Source organism: Aureococcus anophagefferens (assembly GCF_000186865.1).
Source record: "Aureococcus anophagefferens unplaced genomic scaffold AURANscaffold_7, whole genome shotgun sequence".
Taxonomy (NCBI): Eukaryota; class Pelagophyceae; order Pelagomonadales; family Pelagomonadaceae; genus Aureococcus; species Aureococcus anophagefferens.
The window spans coordinates 1,178,252-1,198,847 of record NW_008705567.1 but is presented as its reverse complement, the minus strand read 5'-3'; the positions used below and the strand labels follow the sequence as shown (position 1 = coordinate 1,198,847).

The window sequence follows — 20,596 nt, the reverse complement described above, 5'->3', positions numbered from 1 at the left end:
TTGCGAAGCAGACCCTATTTAAAGGGCACTGGCAGTCGCTAAAGCAGACCCTAAAAAAGAGCGCTACCTACTGGCGCGGCGGCGCCTTCGCGTCGTCGGGCTTCTTCGCCCCGGGCGGCGGGAGCTGGACGCGCATGTTGCCGAGGCCGATCTGCTGGTTGTAGTAGGCCTGCTTCGCCTCCCGTTGCGCCTCGTACTCCTCGTCGCTGATCTCGTCGAGCTCGCCCTCCAGATCCCGGACGATGACGGGCTTGTTGTCCGGGTTCGGGTCCGAGGACGCGTCCTGGTCGCTGTAGATCTTGGGGCGCGACGTCGTGTCGTAGGACGCGGTCCAGTCGTAGTTCTTGTGGCTCTGGGACGACTTCTTGGACACGGGCGCGCGCTGGTCGCTGAAGAGGCCCTTGTCGCGCTTCTCCTTGCCGACGCGCATCTTGTCGCGCCACTTGGCCATCTGCTTCGCGTCCATCTTCTTCTCCTTGTAGATGCCCTCGCGGTCGTCGTCGAAGGTGCCCCCGAAGTACTTGCCGTCCTTGGCGTCCTGGACGCGCTCGAGCTTCTTCAACTTCAACAGCTCGCGGTCGACGTCGACCTCGACCGCGCGGCCCCCCAAATCCATGGCGCGACGAAAATCGTCCTTCGCGTCGTCCCACTTCTTCAGATCGATGCGGACCTGGCCCCGGCGGAACAAAGACTTGACGTGGTTGCCGTCGTTCTCGATGCACTCGTTCAAATTCGTCTCGCAGTCCGCGAACGCGCCGCGCTTCCGCATGAGCATGGCCTCGTTCAGCAGGAGCGGGATGGACGCCTGGCGGCCCCGGTTGTTCTCGTTCATGTGGAAGTCCTGCGGGTCCATGCCCGTGTCCTCGGGCTTCAGGAACCCGAAGAGGCGCACGCCGTCGTGCCAGACGAGCTCCGCGCGGCGGTACCGCTTCGCCGCGAAGAGCCGCGTGCCGCGCTCCTTGAGCTCCAGGGCGACCTTCTCCTTCGTGCGCATGTCCATGGTCATGGGGTCCCGCAGCTTCTTCCGCGTGTCGTCGACCTCGGTGACGGCGACGTCGAGGATGACGCGCGGCGCCTTCGCGACGGCTTTGCCGATGGCCGCGCGGTCGACGCCCTCGCCGTAGCGCGTTTCGGCGTCGGCCCACCAGCCCGGGGGTACGCACGCGTCGAGCTGCTTCGCGTCCAGGACCGTGTCGGGAAGCAGGCACTCGCCGGAGATCGTGAACCGCGACACCAAATTCTTCTTCACGGCCTTCAAACAGGCCTCGAAGCCCTCGGACGTGCGGCCGTCGCCGAGGCACACCACGAACGGCGCGGCGACGTCCTTGGACGGCGCGTCGTCGGGCTCCTCGCCCGCGTCGACGCTCAGGCCGAACCAGTCGCGCTTGGGCTTCCAGCCGCCGGACCAGCCCGAGACGAGCTTGATCGTGCCCCGGACGACGTCGCCGTCGGAGCCCTGCTTGCCGTGGAGGCCCTTGGTCTCGTCGGACACGTGGCCCAGGCGCCGGCTCTTCGCGAGGCCCGCGAGGCCGCCGTGGCCGTGCGACGTGCCGCCGTAGGGGTCGACGACGACGCGCTCCGTGAGGATCTCGTGGACCTCGACCTCCAGGCGCCAGCCGCCGTGCTCCGTCGTCTCGTAGAGGCACTTCTCGCCGTTGCGCGTGCCGCCGAGGCAGTCGTCGAGCGCGAGCGCCCACTTGGCCTTGGTCAGGCGCACGGGGTTGGGCAGCTGGAGCCACTCGTCGAGGTCGTCGTCGCCGAATCCCGGCGGCTCCGGCGGCGGCGGCGACCGCACCTGGAGCGTCTGGTAGCGCCGCGCGGCGGCGGGCTCGCCGCCCTCCAATGACCACTTCTCGATGTTCAGCAGGTCCTCGCTCAGCGGCGGCGCGTCGCCGGGCCGCGGCCACGCGACGAACGTGCAGAGCACCTCCTGCTTGCCGTAGGGCTTCTCCCAGCCGCTGCAGTTGTTCGTCGTCTTGCGCACGTGCGTCGGCGGCGGGCCCTCGGGCTCCTTCTTCTCCTCCTCGGCGCCGACGGCCGGCGCCGCGTCCTCGACGTCCTCGACGACGGGCGCGTCGTCCTCGACGTCCTCGACGACCGGCGCGTCGGCGTCGACGTCCTCGACGAGCGGCGCGTCGTCGTCGACGTCCTCGACGAGCGGCGCGTCCGGGTCCGCGGCCATTGGGGCCGAGGACGACTTCCAAGTGGCGGCGCTCGGTGGCTGCCGGCGAGGCCCCGCGAGAGAGAGGGCCAATGCTGCAGCGCTGTGATAATTTTGAGTCAAATTTGACGGCATCGTCGCGTGTTGCCGCACGATGGCAGGAGCCTACGAGGCCCTGCCAGTCCTCTATGCGACCCTTAGAGTCGCGTCGGCAGCGCCGGCAAGCCAGGGCATGGCGCTCGTACTGCTCGTGCTGGCCACGGCGCGCGCGCGGGGCCAAAAGTCGCGCTGCGCCACGACCCTGGCGCTGCCGGTCTGCCTCGCCGCCGCCGCCGCCGCCGCGGCCGCCGGCACCGCGACGCACGACCGCTTCGACGCGCTGGCGCGCGCGGCGACGGCGGGCTCCGCGGCGGCGGCGTGGGCGAACGCCGGGTCCGCCGCCGAGCGATGCGCCGCGGCGCTCGCGGCCGTCGTCGCCGTCGCGGCCGCAGAGCGCTCCCTGCCCGCGGCGTTGCTGCTCGTCGGGGCCCAGGCCCTCGCGCGGCGGCGCCTGGTGGCGACGGTGGCGTCCGCCGCCGAGCGGCGCGGCGAGCTGGACCTCGTCGCGCAGATTTTGGGCGCCGCGGCGGCCGACGGCGTTTCGCTCGCGCCCGCGGCCGACGGCGCGGCGGTCCTCGCGCGCTACGCGCCCCTCGGCGCCGCCGCGGCGCTCCTCGCCGGCGGCGGCGGCGCGCCGCGGCCGGGGCTCGGGCGGCGCGTCGCGCGCGTCGCGGGCCTCTACGGCTTCGTCGTCGCGGCCGGGCTTCGCCGCGGCGTCGCGTTCGAGCCCGCGTCCTACGTCGCCGCCTTCGTCGCGCGGCCGGGGCGCGTCGCGCTCCTCCTCTACTGGGCCGCGGCCCTCGCCGCCGGCGTCGCGGCCGCGGCCGCGTCGACGCGGCCGAAGGTCGAGCGGAGGAAGATTTTCCATCTGCTCGCCGTCGCGCTCTTCGTCCCCGGCGCGGCGGTCGACGCTCCGTGCCTCTCCCTCGCCTACGGCGGCGCCCTCGCCCTGCTCCTCGTCGCCGAGGACCTGCGCCTCGACACCGCGCCGCCATTCCACGCGGCCCTGGGAGCGTTCTACGCGAAGTTCCTCGACGACCGCGACGGCGGCGCGGCTCCGGGCGGCGGCGCGGCGCGCGCGCCCGCGGCGCTCACGCACGTCTACCTGCTCCTCGGCTGCGCCCTGCCCCACTGGCTCGCCGACGCCCTCGCGGCCGACGGCGCCGAGCGCCGCGCGCTCCGCGTCGGCGGCGTCCTCGTCCTCGGCGTCGGCGACGCGGCGGCGGCCGTCGTCGGCTCGCGCTACGGCAAGCGGACCTGGCCCGGCACGCGGCGCACGTTCCTCGGCTCCGCCGCCTTCTTCTTCGCCACGGCCGCGGCCGCGGCCGCCGACGGCGCCGCGCGGCGCGCGCCGGCGGTGATCCCCGTTTCGGCGATCGCCGCGGTCGCCGCGCTCGAGGCCGTCGCCGCCCAGGTCGACAACCTCACGCTCCCCCTCTTCTACGCGGCCCTCGTCCTTCGATAACGGCGCTAGTGGTGGTGGTGGTGCTTCTCCTCGCGGTAGATGAGGAGCACGATGGACGTGATGAGGATGGCCGTCAGGAAGGCCGACACGATGAAAAACCCCGGCGGTGGTCGGCGGTGGTGCCACGGGCCCGGCGGGCCGTGGTCCTCGACGACGTAGATGCCCGGCGGCGGCTGCTCGACGACGACGACGGGCGGCGAAGCGTACGCGGGAGGCGCGCCCTGGTACTGCTGCGCGGGCGCCCCGGCGATGACGACGGGCGGCGCGGGCTGCGCGATGAGCGGCGTCTCCACGTCCGCCTGGGCCTGGAGCTCGGCCGCGAGGGCAGCGTCGTTGGACGTGTCCGCCATCGAGTGTCAATGAGAGTGGGCTGCCCGCAGCCCTGTGAGAAGATGCGGCTGCACCTAGTCTCGGCGCGGCGACGGCCTCTTTTTGATCGGCGCGGAGGGTGCGACGCACGAGGTCCGCGCGGCGGTAGGACACGTCGGCCCACTCCTTTGGTTTTTGTTCAATAAAGCTGCTCGTTGATCTCGTTGCCATCGTGCGCAGCTGAATCAGCATGGGCTGCCTTTAGGAGAGGTGACTCCTCTACTCGGTCCACGACAAAACAATGTGGGGCGCCGAGCGACCGGACACGTCCAGCGATGCGGCCCTCGCCGCGGAGCTCCAGGCCCAGGCCGACGCCGAGACGCCGCTCATGCCGCCGCCGCCGGTGGCGGCGACGCAGCCCGCGGGCCCGACGATTCACGTCGTTCAGGCGGAGCAGCCGCCCGCCGGCTACTTTGTCTCCTACGCCGGCGACGACGAGTGGCGGTACCGGCGACGGCAGGGCCTCCTGCTCTGCTTGATCTGTACGCTCGTGGCCATCCTCGTCGCGGCCGTCGTCCTGTTGCTGCTCCACTATCGCGAGGAGCACTCCAACGACGACGATCCAATGGATGATGACACAAATGACGTCGGCGCGGACGACGACATCCGCGCGCGCTTTCGACGGCGGCGCTGGTAGCCGACTAATACGTCCCGCCGACGTTTTCCGCCGCGCGCACCTCGTGGCACAATCGTTAATCGCCGCTGCGGTGCCACGTCCGTCGCCGGCGGAGGCGCGCGCGCCGCGGTGGCGGCGGACACGGACAGACTTGCGGGCGGGAACGGACGGCGCCTGGGACGGCGCCTAGGCGTCGCAGGAGCAGTAGCCGTCGGAGCAGCCGTCGGTCTGGCCCGTGGTCGGGAGGTTGTAGATGGCGTCGGAGAGGCGGCGGTTGCGGTTGCGGCGGTCCGGGAAGTACTCGGTCGGGGGGGGGAGGTCTGGAAGCACGAGTCCGTCATGTCCCACTTGGCGCAGATGTCGTAGTAGGTCTCGGTCTCGATGAGCTTGTCGATGCAGGGGTCGAGGATCTGCTTGAGGCCCGCGCCCTTCTTCGACATGGACAGCGTCGTGCCGCCGTAGGCGTACTCGGGCATGCCCGTGTGGATGTAGGCGTAGCCGCCCGGCTGGCCGAGCATGTTCCACAGCTCGCAGTCGACGCCCGCCGTCGCCTCGTCCTCGGCGCAGGCCGTCATGTAGTTGTAGGCCTGGTCGCTGTAGATGTAGATGGCGTGGGCCTGGCCGTTCATGAGCATCTTGAGCGCCTTGTCGTTCTCGTTCGTGCAGTAGTCGCCGTCGCACGACTCGATGTCGCCCGAGCCGAGCATGGTGACCTCGTCGACCTTGAAGAAGGCGCCGCCGTTGCAGTCGTTCTGGAGCACGCTCACCGTGTCCGCCGTCGGCGCCCAGCCCGTGACGTCGACGACGACGTACTCGCTGAGGTCCGACGTCGGCGACACGACGGGGTTGCCGTCGTCGTCGAGCATCGCGATGAAGCCGCACTCCTTGTTCAGGTCCAGGATCGGCGTCGAGAACTCCATGTAGCGGTTGCGCGCGCCGATCGTGTGCGTGTAGGTCTGGCAGCCGTGGTAGTAGCCCGCCAACAACGAGTCGCCGATGTGGCCGTCGGTCCAGCACTCGGCCCAGCCCGCCTGGATCGTCGTGACCTCGATGTCGCAGACGCCCTCCAAAGCCTTGGCGATGTCCGGGCCGAAGCCGCCGACGATCGTGTCGTTGGCGTACTCGCCGGGGTAGACCAGGGTAGCGTAGGGCGGGTAGTCGACGTCGATGCCCAGCAAAATCCGCGGGTGCGTCGTCCCCGGCATCATGCCCGGGATGATGGGCTCCTGGGGGAAGCCCTCGCACGTGTCGTCCTCGCACATGCCGCAGGAGTCGGGGCAGGCGTCGGAGCCCAGGGTCTTGTCCGAGCTCTTGACGGCGCAGCGCGAGTCGGGCAGCTTCTTGACCCAGGCGCAGTCCTTCTCCGTGTCGTCCTTCTTGTACCAGCTCGTGCTGTCCTCGCAGTGGCCGTCGGCGTCGGCGGACCCGATCAGGGCGAGGGCGAGCAGGAGGCGCTGCATTCTTGCGACGTCGATGTCAAAAATCTGGCTGGCTGCCAATCGATTCTGTTTTGCCTGTCAAAGGGCTTGTCTGCATTCCTGCAAGATCCTGGACTTGCAGCTCAACTTGACTTTGTGCGGCGGCTCGATATGAGCTCGAGGATGCGCCGCGAGCGCCCATCCTCACCGCGCCGGTCGCACCTCGAGAGCAGCGCCCTGGCCGAGGACGCGCGGCGCATCATCCTGCACCATGTCTCGCTGGTCGACATGCTCTCGATCCACTGCGTGTCCCCGGCCTGGCGCCGGCGCGGGCTCCTGGACCCGCGCTGGGTGCCCGCCGTCGCGCCGCCGTGCCTGCGGGCCGCGGGCGCCCTGACGAGCCGGGACCACGGCGCGGCCCTCGCGCGCTACTTCGTGCGCTACGTCGAGTGGGTCCGCGGCTGGCTCGCGGACGCCGACGACGTCGACGCGCGGCGCAAGCGGCGGTCCGCGCTCGACGGCTTCTTCGCGCTCGCGCCCTGGGCCGGCGGCCCCCGCGGGCCCTGGCTTTTTCGCGCGCTCGCGCCCCGGGACGCGCCCAAACCGGAGCGCCGGTCGCCGCGGCTCGCGCCGCGGACGGCGGACGAGCTGCCGTGCACGTACTTCCAGCGGCGCGACGAGATCGAGGACGACCTCGAGCCGAGCCCCGGCGCCGCGGCGCCCATTTTGCTCGCCCGGGCCGGCGCGCCGGAAAGCGCCATCGACGCGACGGCGCGCGCGGCCGCGCGCCGGCCCGCGCGCCGGCTCCGGCGCGTGTCGCTCGAACCCGTCGCCGTCGTCGCGCGCGGCACCTGGCCCCAGGGGTCGGTGCCCCAGCTGCGCGACGTCGCCGAGGCGTTGCGGTTCCTCGACGCCGCGCGGCGCGTCGTCGACTGCTACCTCGGCGAGGGCGCGGCGTCCGTGAAGCCCGTCCGGACGAAGGAGGTCGCCGACTCCAAGGGGATCATGTTTCGCAAGATCCGCTCCGAGTTCTTCATGTTCGGCCACGACCTGGGCCTCAACGCCGTGGCGCTCGACGAGCACCGGTCCCGCGACATGACCGTCTACGCCGTGGCCCCGCACTTATTTTTCGACGACGCGCGGCTCTTCGCGACGCCCGACTCCGAGGCCGACGAGCGGCTCTTCGCGGCGCCCGTGCGGGCCACGGTCGCCGAGCACGAAGAGCACTTCCTCGCGGGCGTCGGCCACGTGCCCTACTGCGTGTCCACGGGCGCGGTGCACTTCTTCAACGACGCGAAGATGCGGTCGCGCGCGTTCGCGGCGACGGCGCTCCAGGCCGCGCTCCGGGGCGGCGCGGGGTTGTCCGCGTGCGAGAACTGGAACTGCGCCCTGAACCGCATCTCGTGCTTCGGGGATTTGGCGGCGCACTCGCTGCTGTGCTGCCCCTGTTGTTTTCGGCGGCTGGAGCTCGCGGGCGTCGTCGGCGACGTCGACGCGGTGCTGAGAAGGCTTGCTGTGTTGCTGGCGAGCGACGATTTTCGGACCGTCTCCGCGCGCGACCTCCGCGAGCTGGGACAGTACGGCTACGTCGACGAGCCGCCCGCGACGGCCGGGCCCGTGGTCGTGGACCTGACCTAGTCGTAGTGGGGGCGTGTAATCTTTTGGAGAGCTCTTAGGACGCGACCACGGAGAGCTCGTATCTCGTCCCGGTCTGGAAGGACTGGTCGCCCCTCGCCTTGCTCAGGACCACCGAGAAGAGCGACGCGGAGACCGACTTCAGACCGCCGTCGACAGCTGGACAACGTCGCCCACGTCGTCCTCGTCGTCCATCTCCTAGGTCGTCGCTGGACGTGAGGCCGTTGGCCTCGCCGGACGTCGCGTCGAGCTTCTCCAGTGAGACTGGCTTGGGCGGATACGCTATGCGGCGGGCAGCGCCAACCTGCCCGGGATTGGCGCGGCTAGCAATGGGCTGCGACCTCTCGGAGGCGGCGGCGACGCTGCTGCGCGTCAGGGTCGTCCTGATGCTGACCTACGTCCGCGAGCCCGCGGTCATGGTGGAGCTCGCGCGCTAGCGCGCGCCGGCCGGGAGCTCCCGGCCGGCCGGGCCGGGCCCGGCGCACTGGCACCGACCTGTACACGTTGACGATGCGTAAGGCCGGCACGGCGTCCGAGAGCTCCACGACGACGCCGCTCTCGCCCTTCTGGACCGTGTACGCGCGCAGGCCGTCGCGCACGTACGTCGCGAAGCCGCCGCCCGTGTCAGTCTCGTAGGCCTTCTCGTGTAGCCCCCGGCCTACGAGCGAGTTCCGCGAGGCTCATCGACTTCGGCATCGAGATAGAGGCCAGCTCGCCCGACGCGCCGCTGCAGGTTCGCGGCGCGTCGCACCAATGGCTGCGCGCGCAATGCTCGCGACGACGCGCGCCTTCGCGACGCAACGACCGCTCCTCGCCGCGCGCGCCGCGGCGGCGACGCGCCTCGGCGCCACCAAACAGCGAACGCTCCCTTACGTGGCGACGCGGAGCCTCTTCGGCTTCGGCGGCGGCGCCGGCGGCGACGACGAGGACCCGGAGTCGAAGAAGGCGCGGCGGGACGTGGCGCGCGCCGTCGTCGACGCCGAGGCGCTCGCGTCGTCCGACGGCGACGGCGCGGTCGGCTCGAACGGCGGCGGCGACGGCGTGCTCGTCGGCGGCGGCGGCGGCGGCGACGACGGGTCGTCGCCGGCGAGCGTCGGCGTCGGCGACGACGCGCCGCGGCCCGAGCGCGTCGTCGCCCTCGGCCTGTCGCGGCGGCCGCTCTTCCCGGGCATGGTCCACTCGCTGTCCATGTCGCGCGCCGCCGCGGAAGCGCTGACCGCGGAGCGCGACGCCGGGCGGCCCTACGTGGGCCTCTTCCTGCGGCGCGACAGTAGCGGCGAGGACGAGGGCGGCAGGCCCGCGGAGCTCTTGGCCGAGCTCGGCGACGACCGGCCGCTCGACGCCTTGGTGCACGCGACGGGCGCGTTCGCGCAGATCCACAACGTCGCGGACACGCCCGACGGCAACGCGCAGGCGCTCGTGCTCGTGCACCGGCGCGTCGACGCGGAGCGCGTCGTCGACGGCGGCCCGCCGCCGACGCTGGCCGTCGCGCACTGGGACCGCGAGGCGTGGGACGACCAGGACGACGACGACGCCGGCGGCGACGCGAAGCGCGGCCGCCGGCGGTCGCGGAAGCGCGAGGCGAGCCGCGGCGATCTGGTGAAGGCGCTGAGCAACGAGATCGTCGCGGCGATCCGGGAATTGGTGCAGATGAACCCGCTCTACCGCGAGCACATGCAGTACTTCACGCAGCGCGTCGACATCGGCGACCCCTTCAAGCTCGCGGACTTTGCGGCGTCGCTGGCGACGGCGCCGGGCGACGAGCTCCAGACGTGCCTCGAGGAGCGCGACGTCGTCGCGCGGCTCCGCGCGTCGCTCGAGCTCGTGTCGAAGGAGCGCGAGCTCTCGCGGCTCCAGCAGGAGATCTCGAGCCAGGTCGAGAAGAAGCTCAGCGGCCAGCAGCGCACGTTCCTGCTCAACGAGCAGCTCAAGACCATCAAGAAGGAGCTGGGCGTCGAGACCGACGACAAGGACGCGCTCGTCGCCAAGTACCGGCGCCGCGTCGACGCGCTCGAGGGCGCCGCGGAGTCGGAGCAGGAGGCGGCGCCGGAGGCCAAGTGGGCCGGCGGCGTCATCCCCGCGCTCGCGCGCCACGCCATCGAGGAGGAGCTCGCCAAGCTCGCGGTGCTCGAGAAGAACTCCGCGGAGTTCAACGTCACGCGGTCCTACCTCGACTGGCTCACGGCGCTGCCCTGGGGCGCGGCGAGCGACGAGGCCTTCGACGTCGCCGCCGCCAAGAGCGCGCTCGACGCGGGCCACTACGGCATGGACGACGTCAAGGAGCGCATCCTCGAGCTCGTCGCCGTCGGGTCGCTCGTCGGCGGCGTCCGGGGCAAGATCCTCTGCCTCGTGGGCCCGCCGGGCACGGGCAAGACGTCCATCGGCGAGTCCGTCGCCGCCGCGCTGGGCCGCGAGTTCTACCGCTTCTCCGTGGGCGGCCTCGGCGACGTCGCGGAGATCAAGGGCCACCGGCGGACCTACGTCGGCGCGATGCCCGGCAAGCCCATCCAGTGCCTCAAGCAGACGCGGGCCATGAACCCCGTGATATTGATCGACGAGGTGGACAAGCTCGGGCGCGGGGGCGGCTCCGGCGGCGGCGACCCGGCGTCGGCTTTGTTGGAGCTGCTGGATCCGTCGCAGAACGCGACGTTCCTCGACCACTACCTCGACGTGCCCGTGGATCTGAGCCGCTGCCTCTTCGTGTGCACGGCGAACGACGAGTCGACGATCCCCGGGCCGCTCCTGGACCGCATGGAGGTCGTGCGGCTCGCGGGCTACGACCTGCGGGACAAGCTCGCGATCGCGCGCGACCACCTGGTGCCCCGGGCGCTCAAGGAGGCGGGCCTCGACGGCGATCTGGAGATCGAGGACCGGCCGCGCTTCACGGACGCGGCGCTGGAGGCCCTGGCCAAGGGCCACGCGCGCGAGGCGGGCGTGCGGAACCTGCAGAAGTTGGTGGAAAAGGTCGCGCGGAAGCTCGCGTTGCGCGTCGTCCGCGACGGCGACGCGGCGGCGGAGGCGACGCGGCCCGAGGGCGACACCGGCGGCGGCTACGTCGTGGACGAGGCGAACCTCGACGACTTCGTCGGGCCGCCGCGGTTCTCCAAGGACCGGCTCTACGACGGTTCCGTTGATACGCCCCCGGGCGTCGTCGCGGGCCTGGCGTGGACGTCCATGGGCGGCGCGACGCTCTACGTCGAGGCGACGAAGCTGGGGGGGCTGAGCGCCGAGGAGGGCAAGCCGCTGCCGGCGCCGCGTTTAACGACGACGGGCCAGCTGGGCGGCGTCATGGAGGAGAGCAGCCGCGTCGCGCTCAACTACGTCCGCGGCCGCCTCTTCCGCGAAGACTCGGGCGCCACGCTCGACGGGTCGGACCTGCACGTCCACTTCCCCGACGGCGCGACGCCCAAGGACGGGCCGTCGGCGGGCGTGACGCTCGCGACGGCGCTGCTCTCGCTCGCGTCGGGGATCCCCGCGCGCCAGGACCTCGCGATGACGGGCGAGATCTCCCTCACGGGCAAGGTCCTGCCCGTCGGCGGCATCAAGGAGAAGGTCATCGCCGCGCGGCGCGCGAACATCCCGGCCGTGATCCTCCCGGCGGAGAACCGGAAGGACTTCGACGAGCTGCCCGACTACCTCAAGGACGGCATGGAGGCCCACTTCGCGACGACCTACGACGACGTCTTCGACCTCGCCTTCAAGACGGAGGGGTAATCTTAGGGGGTTCTGAGCGCGCGAGCGAGCGCCGGCGGCGCGGGACCGTCAAAACTTGCAGCCGCTGCCGGGCTGGCAGTCGGCGCCCGTCATCATGCGGACCTCCATCTCGTTGTCTCCCGGAGCGGCACCGGGTTTCAGGACGGCCGCCATGATCGCCTGCACCACGGGCGGGCCGATGTGCGGGGGCTGCACTACGACGTTGACGCTGACGGCCGCGTACTTTGCGCCGGCCTGGCCGCGGAACGAGAGGCCGTAGCCCTCGATCTTCTTCGACACCGTCATGGCCACGAACGCGGAGCCCAGCTTCTCCTCGAGGTTGGCGGCGCACGACGCGAGGACGGCGCGAGCCTCGTCGTCAATCGGCAGAGTAGCCGCCGCCGAGTGATCAAAGGGGCCGCCGCCGAACGACGCCATTGGATCAGCTGCGGTGGGGGCTGCGGTGGGGCTGCGGCCGTGGTCAGAGGATCAAGCTGCGGGTGTATGGGGGTCGGGTGTACCTTCGGCGCGACGAGGGTACAGGCGACGCGGTGGTCGGCGGCCAGGTCGAGGTCGGACTGCGAGACTCGTCAACACGGGCTGCTCGAGGCAACCGTGCAGCAACATCGAGTCAGCACGGGCTGCTGAGGCAACCGTGCAGCAACATCGTGTTGGCGAGCAAAATTGAATCTAGCGAAGTCGACGATCAACGTCGCATCCGGTCATCGCCTGAGTCGCCTATTGCAGCGACGCAGCAACGACCATGGCCCGCAAGCGCCTCACCATCAGCAGCGGCCTGGAGCAGTACGCCAACGCACAAGCGCAAAGCACCTCGGCGACCATGGACGCCGAGACCGCAAAGGCGGAGGCGCTGGCCCACCTCCGCGCCCGCGAGCACCTCCAGACCATCGACGAGCTGCGCAAGGCGCTCGCCGTCGTCGCCACGAACACGGGCGTCGACGTGCTCCACGCCGGCACGCCCGCGCCCTTCGCCGCCGCGGCGCGCACGGTCCTCATGGACGCGTTCGGCGGATGCTCCGGCGCCGAGGTCGAGGAGGCTATCGCCGGCGCCGCGTGCAACGCGACGGACCGGAGCTTCGTCGTCGCGACGCGCGACGGCGACGCCGTCGCCGCCGCGGGCGTCGTCGTCGAGCACCGCTTCCGCCGCGCCGACGGGTCGGCGGCCGTGACGTGGGAGCTGCTGTGGCTCGCGTGCCCCGAGCGGCGCCGCGGCGGCGGCGGCGGCGGCGCGGCCTGGGCGGCCATCGCGCGCGTCGCCGCCGTGCGCGGCGTCGACGGCATCCTCGTGCCGTCGACGGACGCCGCGCTGCTCTTCTGGGCCCGCCGCGCGACGCCCCGGTGCCCCATGTCCCGGGTCGTGCTCCGAGAGGAGGCCGAGGCCGGCGACTGGATCGCGCGGTCCGCGAACCTCCAGAAGAAGGGCCACGTGCACCGCGTGCGCAAGCTCGTCGCCTACCGGAAGCTGCAGATCTGCGCGTCGCCCTTCTCGGCCAAGGCCGCGGCGCCGCTGAAAGCCCTGTACGCGCCGCGCGCGGCGACGGCGAGCCTGCCCGCGCCGTCCAAGGGCGGCCGCCGGGGCAAGGCCCGCCGGGGCGCCGTCGTCGCCGCGCCCTTCGAGGCGGAGCCGAACCGCTGGAGCCCGCGCGCGGCGACGCACTTCTGGTTCTTCCCCGGCGGCGCCGCGCCCGTGCCGACGCTCGCGGACTCGGGCGAGGAGCCCGCGCGCGTCGAGGTCACGCGCATGGACCCGCGGCCCCGGGGCGACTCCTTCTTCGAGGTCCGCGAGGCCCGCGACCGCGCGGACTCCTACGTCCTCGTCGAGCGGCCGCGCGCGGACTCGACCTTCGAGGACGCGCCCGTCGTCGTCGGCGGCTAAAATCCTTCCTTTTTGCGAACATAGAAGCGTGCCGGGGACACGTCGCTTTTCTAGAGCACGCGGCGGTCGGCTTTTGGATCGAATTAGAAAGCGCGCGTCGATTTGAAAGTGTCGATGTCGGTGAGTGCGCTGCAGGGCGGGGCCTCGCGCTTGTGGATGTGTTCCGAAGACCTCAGTCGAGGTCGAGCTGCTTCGTCGCGGGGTCCTTCCGCGCCGAGTTGCAGGCGAAGAAGCGGGACAAGCCGCGCTTCTTCTTCTTCCGCGTCGTCGTCGCCGCCCCGGCCTGCGCCGGCGTCGCGGCCTCGGGCGTCGCCTTTTGCTCCTCCGTCGGCTGCCCGGACACGATGCGGTTCAGCTTCTTCGACGGCGTGCCGAGGAGGGGACTCGCCGCACCAGTCAATGTCCTTGAGGCTTCAATCGTCAACCTTTTCGACGCCTTGTAGCCGTCCTTGAGGCCGTCCGCGACGTCGTTCGCCGCGGAGTGCAAATTCGACGAGAGCTCGTCGCCCGCGTCGCGGAAGCCGGAGCCCAGCGTCACGGACCCCTCGACGATGGCCCCCTTGAGGTCGCCCTTGGCGACGTGGCGGCCGGCGACGCCGAGGCCGCCGACGACGCCCGCGACGACGTGGCCCGCGGAGCCGAGCGCGCCGGCGACGACGTGCCCCGTGGACTCGGCGACGCCGCCGACGACGTGGCCGACGCCGGGCACGTAGCGCGCGGCGTCGGCGACGCCGCCGAGGAGCGCCTGGGCGCCGTCGGAGGCGCCGTCGAGCACCGCGCGGCTCGCGCCGACGACGCCCTCCGTGACCTCGCTCGCGCCGTCGTAGAAGCCGCGCGAGACGTCGCGGACGTTGCCCTTGGTGATGCCGTTGGCGACGCCCTCGATGGCCGTCTTCGCGCCGGACGTGACGCCGCCGACGACGCACTTGCCCGCCGCGAGCGCGCCGAGGCCCGCGGCGCCCGCGACGCCCGTCGTGCCCTGGATGACGTGCTTGCCCGGCCCCCCGAGCTTGTCCGCGAGCATGTCCACGGAGCCGAGCGTGTGGCCGATGGCGTGCTCCGCGCTCGACGCCGCGTAGCGGAAGGCGCCGTTGACGCCGTCGAGGCCCGTCGACGCGAGCGCCTTGACGATGACGCGCTCGAGGAAGAGGCCGAGGCCGCGCCGGCTCTGGAAGACGCGCGGCGCGACCGTGGCCTGGGACATGGTCAGGGCGAGGAGGGGCCGGTAGTCGTACTGGAAGGCGTGGTCCTTGCCGCCCGGGTGCTTGAGGTTCTTGGGCTGCGCGGACGACGCGAGCTTCGAGAGCACGCCGTCGTACGTCGTGCTGAACGCCTTCGAGATGCGCTTCTGCTTGCGGTCGCGGCTCCGGACGCCGTACAAATTCACGTGGACGTCGGCGATGGTCGCCTTCTCGAAGCCCACGAGCCCCTCGCCGTCGTCGTCCTCGTCGCCGACGGGTTCTTCGTCCTCGACTTCTTCCTCGCCCGTGAGCGCGCCGATGACGCGCTTGAGGTTCGTCGTCTTGAACTTGGCGTCGTAGGCGACGACGTTGACGATGAGGTCCGTCAGGTCCACGTGGATCGTGAGGAAGCGGCTCGACGCCGGCTCGAGCGCGGGCGACGCGTCGGCCGCCGGCGGCGCGGTTTGCGGCTCGGCCCCGGGGGTCTTAGACGGCGTGAGGTAGCCCGTGACGTGCCTGCGCCCGCCGGCGAAGAACTTGGCGACGGGCTCGGACGCGGACCGCAGGGTGCGCGTCGGCGTCGTCGGCGCCGACGGGTCGCTCCTCCGCTTCGGCGTCGCCTTCGGCGGCGACCGCGCCGGCGGCTTCGGCGAACCGTTCTTGGGGGATTTCATCGACGGCATCTTCGAGACCGTGCGCGCGAGGGCCGGCCGCGCGCCCTTGACGAGGTCGCGCAGGCGCCGCTTCTTCTTCAGCCGGTGGTCCGGGTGCCAGGCGTTGGACAGCGTGACGGTCGCGTGCTTGATCATGAACGCGCGCTCCTCCCTGCGCCGCGACGGCGGCGGCGTGAAGAGCGTGAGGCGGTGGACGTCGAGGACGATCTGGATCACGGGCACGTAGCCGCACTGGCGCAGGCGCCGGCCGACGCGCCCCAGGTCGTAGCAGCGCGCCCAGACGTCGCGCGGCTCGCGGAGCGACGCGAGGAACGACGTGAAGACGGGGTCCCAGGCGATCTGGGCGTCGATGCGCTCGGCCTCGAACTCGAGGTCGAGGAAGTAGGGGGCCAGCAACGTGCCGACGACGTAGCACCGGTGGATCCACGCGTGGCTCAGCAGCGTGAAGGCCACGAAGAGGCAGAGGCCCAGGGCGTTGTTCACGAAGCGGACCGACGGCGGGACGACGACGGCCGCGACCCAGGACGCCTCCGTCGCGGCGAACCAGGCCCAGGAGAGCATCGCCGTGGGCAGGTCCGCCATCGAGGGGCTGCGCTAGGTGGGGTCGCCCACGAGCACCATCTGTACCATCGATCAACGTTTCTTGATCGCCTCACCATTCTTTTTCAACATCCCTTCAACAACTAGTCCAACGTCTTCTCAGTGGCCAGCAATGATGGGCTGCCTCTCCCTGTGCTTCGGGGATTCGGCCATTGCGTCGTCGTCGTCGAGCCTCCCGCCGCCGACGCTCGTCGGCGACCGCGCGGCCTACGACGCGGGCCTCGCGAAGCACCTCATCCAGCACTCCACCCCTCACCGCGTCGAGCTCACGCTGACCGCCGCGACCATCTTCCTCGAGCGGGCGCACCACGCCCAGAAGGTCGTGCAGGCCCGCAAGGACAAGGGCTGCGAGTCGAACGTCGCCCTCGTCCGCGGGCCGTCGGCCGTCGAACGGGACGCGGAGCAGGCGCGGTCGTCGTTCTCGCGCGAGGACGCGATCGCCGACGGCCTCAAGCTGCTGCGGCAGCGCGCGGCCCACGTCAAGGTGAAGGTCGTCCACATGGAGGACGACGGCAACTGCCAGTTCCGGAGCCTCGCGCAGGAGCTCTACGGCGACCAGAAGTACCACGGCACCGTCCGCGAGCGCGTCGTCGCGCGGCTGACGTCGCACTCCCTCGAGTACTCGTTCTACATCGGCGACGACGACGAGTGGCGGCGCTACCTCGCGAAGATGGCGACGTCGCGGACCTGGGGCGACGAGCTCACGCTGCGCGCGGCCTGCGACGAGTACGGCGTCGTCGTTCACGTCGTCACCACGGAGCACGAGAACTGGCTGCTCCACTACTCGCCGGACAGCCTCGCGATGGCCGACGGCCGGCCGCCGCCGGGGACCCGCGAGTGCTTCCTCGCCTACGTCTCGCCCATCCACTACAACGTCATCGAGCCCCTCGACGGCGCGCACGCCGCGTCCCCGACGGGCTACTGAGGACCGCGCGAGGGGATTGCGTGAAAATTTGCTCGAAGTCATTGAACCTATGGTAAGCGGTCCGGGCAGCCGCGGCGCTCACGCTTAATCACGACCTTTGGTTGAAGTACTCGATGCAGTCGTGCTGAAGTTTTGATGTCGAGCTCGAGCCCTTGGAGCCTCGCGCGCGCGCACCGCGCCGTCGCCCCACCGATGCCCGAGCAGACGGAGCTCTACGTGCGCGGATCGGTAGCGGAGAACGACCTCGAGCCGCTGCTCGTGAAGCTGCGCATGCTCTGCGAGCCGGCGCGCACGGCGCTCTTCTGGTACGACGAGCAGCTCCTCGCCGCGCCGGACCTGCCCGTGCGCGAGCGGCCCCTGAAGCGGCGCAAGACGGCGGGCCAGCTCTTCCGCCTGCGGCGGACGCGCGAGCTCGCCCTCGGCGACGACGGCGCGGGCCGCGCGCTCTGCGGCGCCGCGGCGGACGAGTTCGCCGCGGCGGGCGTCGACCTGCCGGAGCCCGGCGGCCGCGTCGTCGTCGAGCGGTCCGCGCTCTACCGGCCCGGCGAGGACGCCGCGCGGCGGCGCCACCGGTCGTCGTCGACGGGCGGCGCCGACGCGCTCGCGGGCCTCGGCCTCGTCGAGCGGCCCGGCGCGCGGTCCGTCTCCGGCCGGAGCTACGGCCACGCGAGCGGCTGCGTCGCCAGCGTGCTCCGGTCGTCGGACGCCGACCACACGCTCGTCGAGCTCAAGGTCGCCGCGCCCGAGCCCAAGGACGAGGCGCCCGCGCGCGCGGCGCTCCTGAGGCTGCGCGCCGCGCTCCGGCCCCAGCTGCGCGACGTCGAATGACGGTTAGGGACTCCGCTTCTGGACGAGGATGACGGCCGTGGGCACGAGCCCCGCGCCCTCGAGCGTCGCGGCGTCGTCGCCGTAGGCTTTGGCCGGGAACGCCGTGCGCACGTCGTAGGCCGGCGCGGCCGCGCCGAGGCGCGCGTCGATCTCCGACCGGAGGTCGCCGACGCAGGCGTCGTAGCCGAGCTTGACGACGAACTTGGTCCCCGTGTGCGTGCGCACCTGCAGCGTGGCGATGCGGTCGTCGGCGTCGCTCGCAAAGGCCACGGGCGGCGCCGCCGGGTCGCCCGCCAGGCGGCGGCGCACCGCCTCGCGGACGTCGACGACGCGGCCGTCCGCGCTCACCGTGCTCGCCGGCAGCTTCGCGAGGAGGGCCTCCGGCGCGACGGGCGCGATGTCGCGGTCGCCGACGTCGGCGAGCGTGCGCACGCGGCGGCCCGTCGCGCGGCCCGCGCCGCCGAACGCCTCGCCGTAACTCGCGTACTGTTCGCTCGAGACGTCCTTGACGTCGAAGGGCACGCCGTCCGGGTAGCGGTCCTTGAACTCCGCGGGGAAGTAGCCGTCCAATACGTCGTCCACGAAGGCCCGGCACGTCGGCGACCCGTAGGGCCGGAAGGGCCCGCCGTTGATGAGCAACCCGTCCGCGTAGACGGCGACGCGCTCGCCGTCCTTGAGCTTGAACCGCGCGCGCGTGCCCTCGACGTGGACCTGGGGCCGGTCGCCGAGGACGCGCGCGTTGAGCACGCGGAGCGCCTCGACGAGGCGCGCCGTGTCGACGCGCGGCGCCGCGGGCCGCGTCGCCGACCGCGGCGGCTCGTCCGTTGGTTTGTCCTCCCGTGTCGGCCGCGTCGCGTCGCCGCCGACCCATACGAGGCCGTAGTCGCTCAGGAACTTCTCCATCTCCCGGAGCCGCGCCCGGAGCGCGTCGTTCTCCTCGTAGAGCTCGTCCTCGTCGCCGTCGCGCGCGCGGAGCCGCGCGACCTCGTCCCGGAGCCCCGCGAGCGCCTCGTCCTTCGCCGCGGCCTCGTCGCGGAGATGGCGCAGGCTCGCCTCGAGCTTGCCGAGCCGGCCCGCCATCTGGGCCACGAGGTCGTTGGACGCCTGCGGGTCCGGCCGCGGCGACGCGTCGAAGCTCGGCACGTCGGCGCAGCCGTTGAGGATCTGCTCGAGCATCTTGCGCTCGGCGCTGTGCGGGTCCTCGGGCTTGGCGTAGGCGAGGGCCGCCGGCTCCGGCGCGTAGGGGCCCCGCTGCTTGTTCAGCGCGTCGCGGAGCTTCTCCGGCATGGGCTTCTTGGGCGGCGGGACCATCGTCGTTGCGGGCAGCGTCCAACGGCACCGTTGGCTTCGCGCAGCGCTCGACGATGGGGGGGCTGCCCCTGCCGCCGGAGGACGTCGTGGCGAACCTGCCCGGCGCGTCGCCGCCCGTGCCCGGCGACGAGCCGGAGGACCGCGAGCCGGAGCCCTTCGTCGACCCCGTCGCCTTCCTCGAGGGCCTCATCTCCGACCGCGTGCTGCGCAAAGCCCTCCACCCGAGCGCGCGGGCCGCCGTCGAGTCCATCGCGGTGTCCGTCGCCTACAAGGGCACGGACAGCCCCCTGGCCGTCGCGACGAGCCTGCTCAAGGTCGGCGAGATCCTGAGGGCCGCCGCGGAGCGGCGCGAGCGCGCGCTGGCCCTCGCGGCCGAGAGCTTCCGCGTCGCGCTCGCGCTCTTCGGCGAGGCCGTGGGCCGCGACCACCACGTCACGCTCAAGGCCCGCATGGCCCTCGGCGAGACCCTCGCGGCCGCGAACCGGCGGCCCGAGGCCGCCGTCGAGTTCGAGACGATCATCGAGACGCTCGCCGAGCAGGACCCGGAGTCGCCGCGGCTCGAGACCGCGCGGCGCAACCTGGCGAAGCTCGACGCCCACCCGACGCTCGCCGCGACGATGCACCGCGCGACGCGCAAGGACCGCGAGAAGAAGGGCGCGGGCATCGAGAAGGAGGACCCCGTGCTCTACGGCCGCTTCGCCGGGCGCGACCCGCCGGCCGACGGCGACGCGCTGCCCCTCGACGCCGCGCCGGCGGCCGACGCGCCGCCGAAGCCCTGGGCGCCGCCGGACCCGGACGCGGACGCACCCGACCCGACGAAGCTCGGCCTCGAGCTCGACCCCTTCATGTCGGCCAACGACATCCGCCGCCAGCGCCTCCGGAAGAAGTGGGCCCAGATCGAGGGGCTCCGCAACGACGCGCCGATCCTCTATGGGAGGTACACGGGCAAGACGCCGCCCCTCGACGGCGACGACCCGGACGGCGACGGCGAGGACGAGGCCGCGGCGCTCGACCACCTCCCCGGGAGGCTGGTGCTGGCGGAGACGTAAGATTCGCACGGTCGCATTGGTGGGCGTCTTCGGCTTTTAGTTTTAGTCGACCATCCAGGTGGGCATGGCGGCGCTGTCCTGCGTGCTCATGGACCGCGCGGGGACGTCGTCGCGGTCGCTGCGCCAGAAGGCGAGGACGTGGCCGAAGACGTCGCCGGGCGCGTCCAGGAAGAGCCGCTCGTGCGCGCGCACGCTCGACGACGGCGCCGCGCGACCGCGCGCGCGGAGGGCCGGGAGGCGCTGTCGGAGGGCGAGCAGTTCCTTGCGCGGCGCGTTGATGTAGGGGAGCCAGCCGCCCGCGGCGCGGACGGCGGCGAGGAAGTCGGCTGTGGTCGTGGGCGCGTAGGCCTCGGGGATATTGTCGGCGTTATCGCGCGCGTCGAGCGACGCGCCGCGACTTAGCAGAAGCTTGCAAAACTTGGAGTGATTTTTCCGGGCTGAGATGTGGAGCGCGGTCCGGCCATTCCCGTCGCGATCGTCGACCCGCGCGCCCGCGTCGAGCAGCAGGACAGCCGCATCGCGATGGCCTTCCCAAGAGGCGATGTGGAGTGGCGTGTGGGGGTTGGATGGAACCCCCAAGTTGACGTCGGCGCCGAGTTTGAGGAGTGTTTTAATGGCCGAACAGTAGCCTCGAAACGCTGCATTATTCAGGCGAGTCCCTCCACGTCCGTGCGG

At 71.8% G+C, this 20,596-nt stretch overlaps 5 protein-coding genes across 5 annotated transcripts; 1 reads left to right on the top strand and 4 right to left on the bottom strand.

Moving 5' to 3' along the window:
• Positions 1-67: 67 nt before the first annotated feature.
• AURANDRAFT_63547 (hypothetical protein) lies at positions 68-6,170 on the bottom strand (the record flags this gene model as incomplete). The annotated part of the gene is made up of 4 exons (XM_009037866.1): positions 68-2,326; positions 3,776-4,030; positions 4,185-4,242; positions 5,041-6,170. 4 exons carry the CDS (start codon positions 6,168-6,170, stop codon positions 68-70), a joined length of 3,702 nt encoding a protein of 1,233 aa, XP_009036114.1.
• A 2,300-nt stretch (positions 6,171-8,470) lies between these two features.
• Positions 8,471-11,489, top strand: AURANDRAFT_37292 (hypothetical protein; the record flags this gene model as incomplete). The annotated part of the gene is made up of 3 exons (XM_009038074.1): positions 8,471-9,271; positions 9,350-9,764; positions 9,804-11,489. 3 exons carry the CDS (start codon positions 8,517-8,519, stop codon positions 11,475-11,477), a joined length of 2,844 nt encoding a protein of 947 aa, XP_009036322.1.
• A 2,036-nt stretch (positions 11,490-13,525) lies between these two features.
• On the bottom strand, positions 13,526-15,790 carry AURANDRAFT_63545 (hypothetical protein; the record flags this gene model as incomplete). Its single annotated transcript, XM_009037865.1, has 1 exon — positions 13,526-15,790. The coding sequence occupies one exon, from the start codon at positions 15,788-15,790 to the stop codon at positions 13,526-13,528; it is 2,265 nt and encodes a 754-aa protein (XP_009036113.1).
• A 1,774-nt stretch (positions 15,791-17,564) lies between these two features.
• AURANDRAFT_63544 (hypothetical protein) lies at positions 17,565-18,872 on the bottom strand (the record flags this gene model as incomplete). Its single annotated transcript, XM_009037864.1, has 1 exon — positions 17,565-18,872. One exon carries the CDS (start codon positions 18,870-18,872, stop codon positions 17,565-17,567), a length of 1,308 nt encoding a protein of 435 aa, XP_009036112.1.
• Positions 18,873-20,290: 1,418 nt separating this feature from the next.
• Positions 20,291-20,596, bottom strand: AURANDRAFT_10278 (hypothetical protein; the record flags this gene model as incomplete). Its single annotated transcript, XM_009037863.1, has 1 exon — positions 20,291-20,596. A coding segment is annotated over one exon (306 nt), but the record flags the coding sequence as incomplete, so codon positions are not given.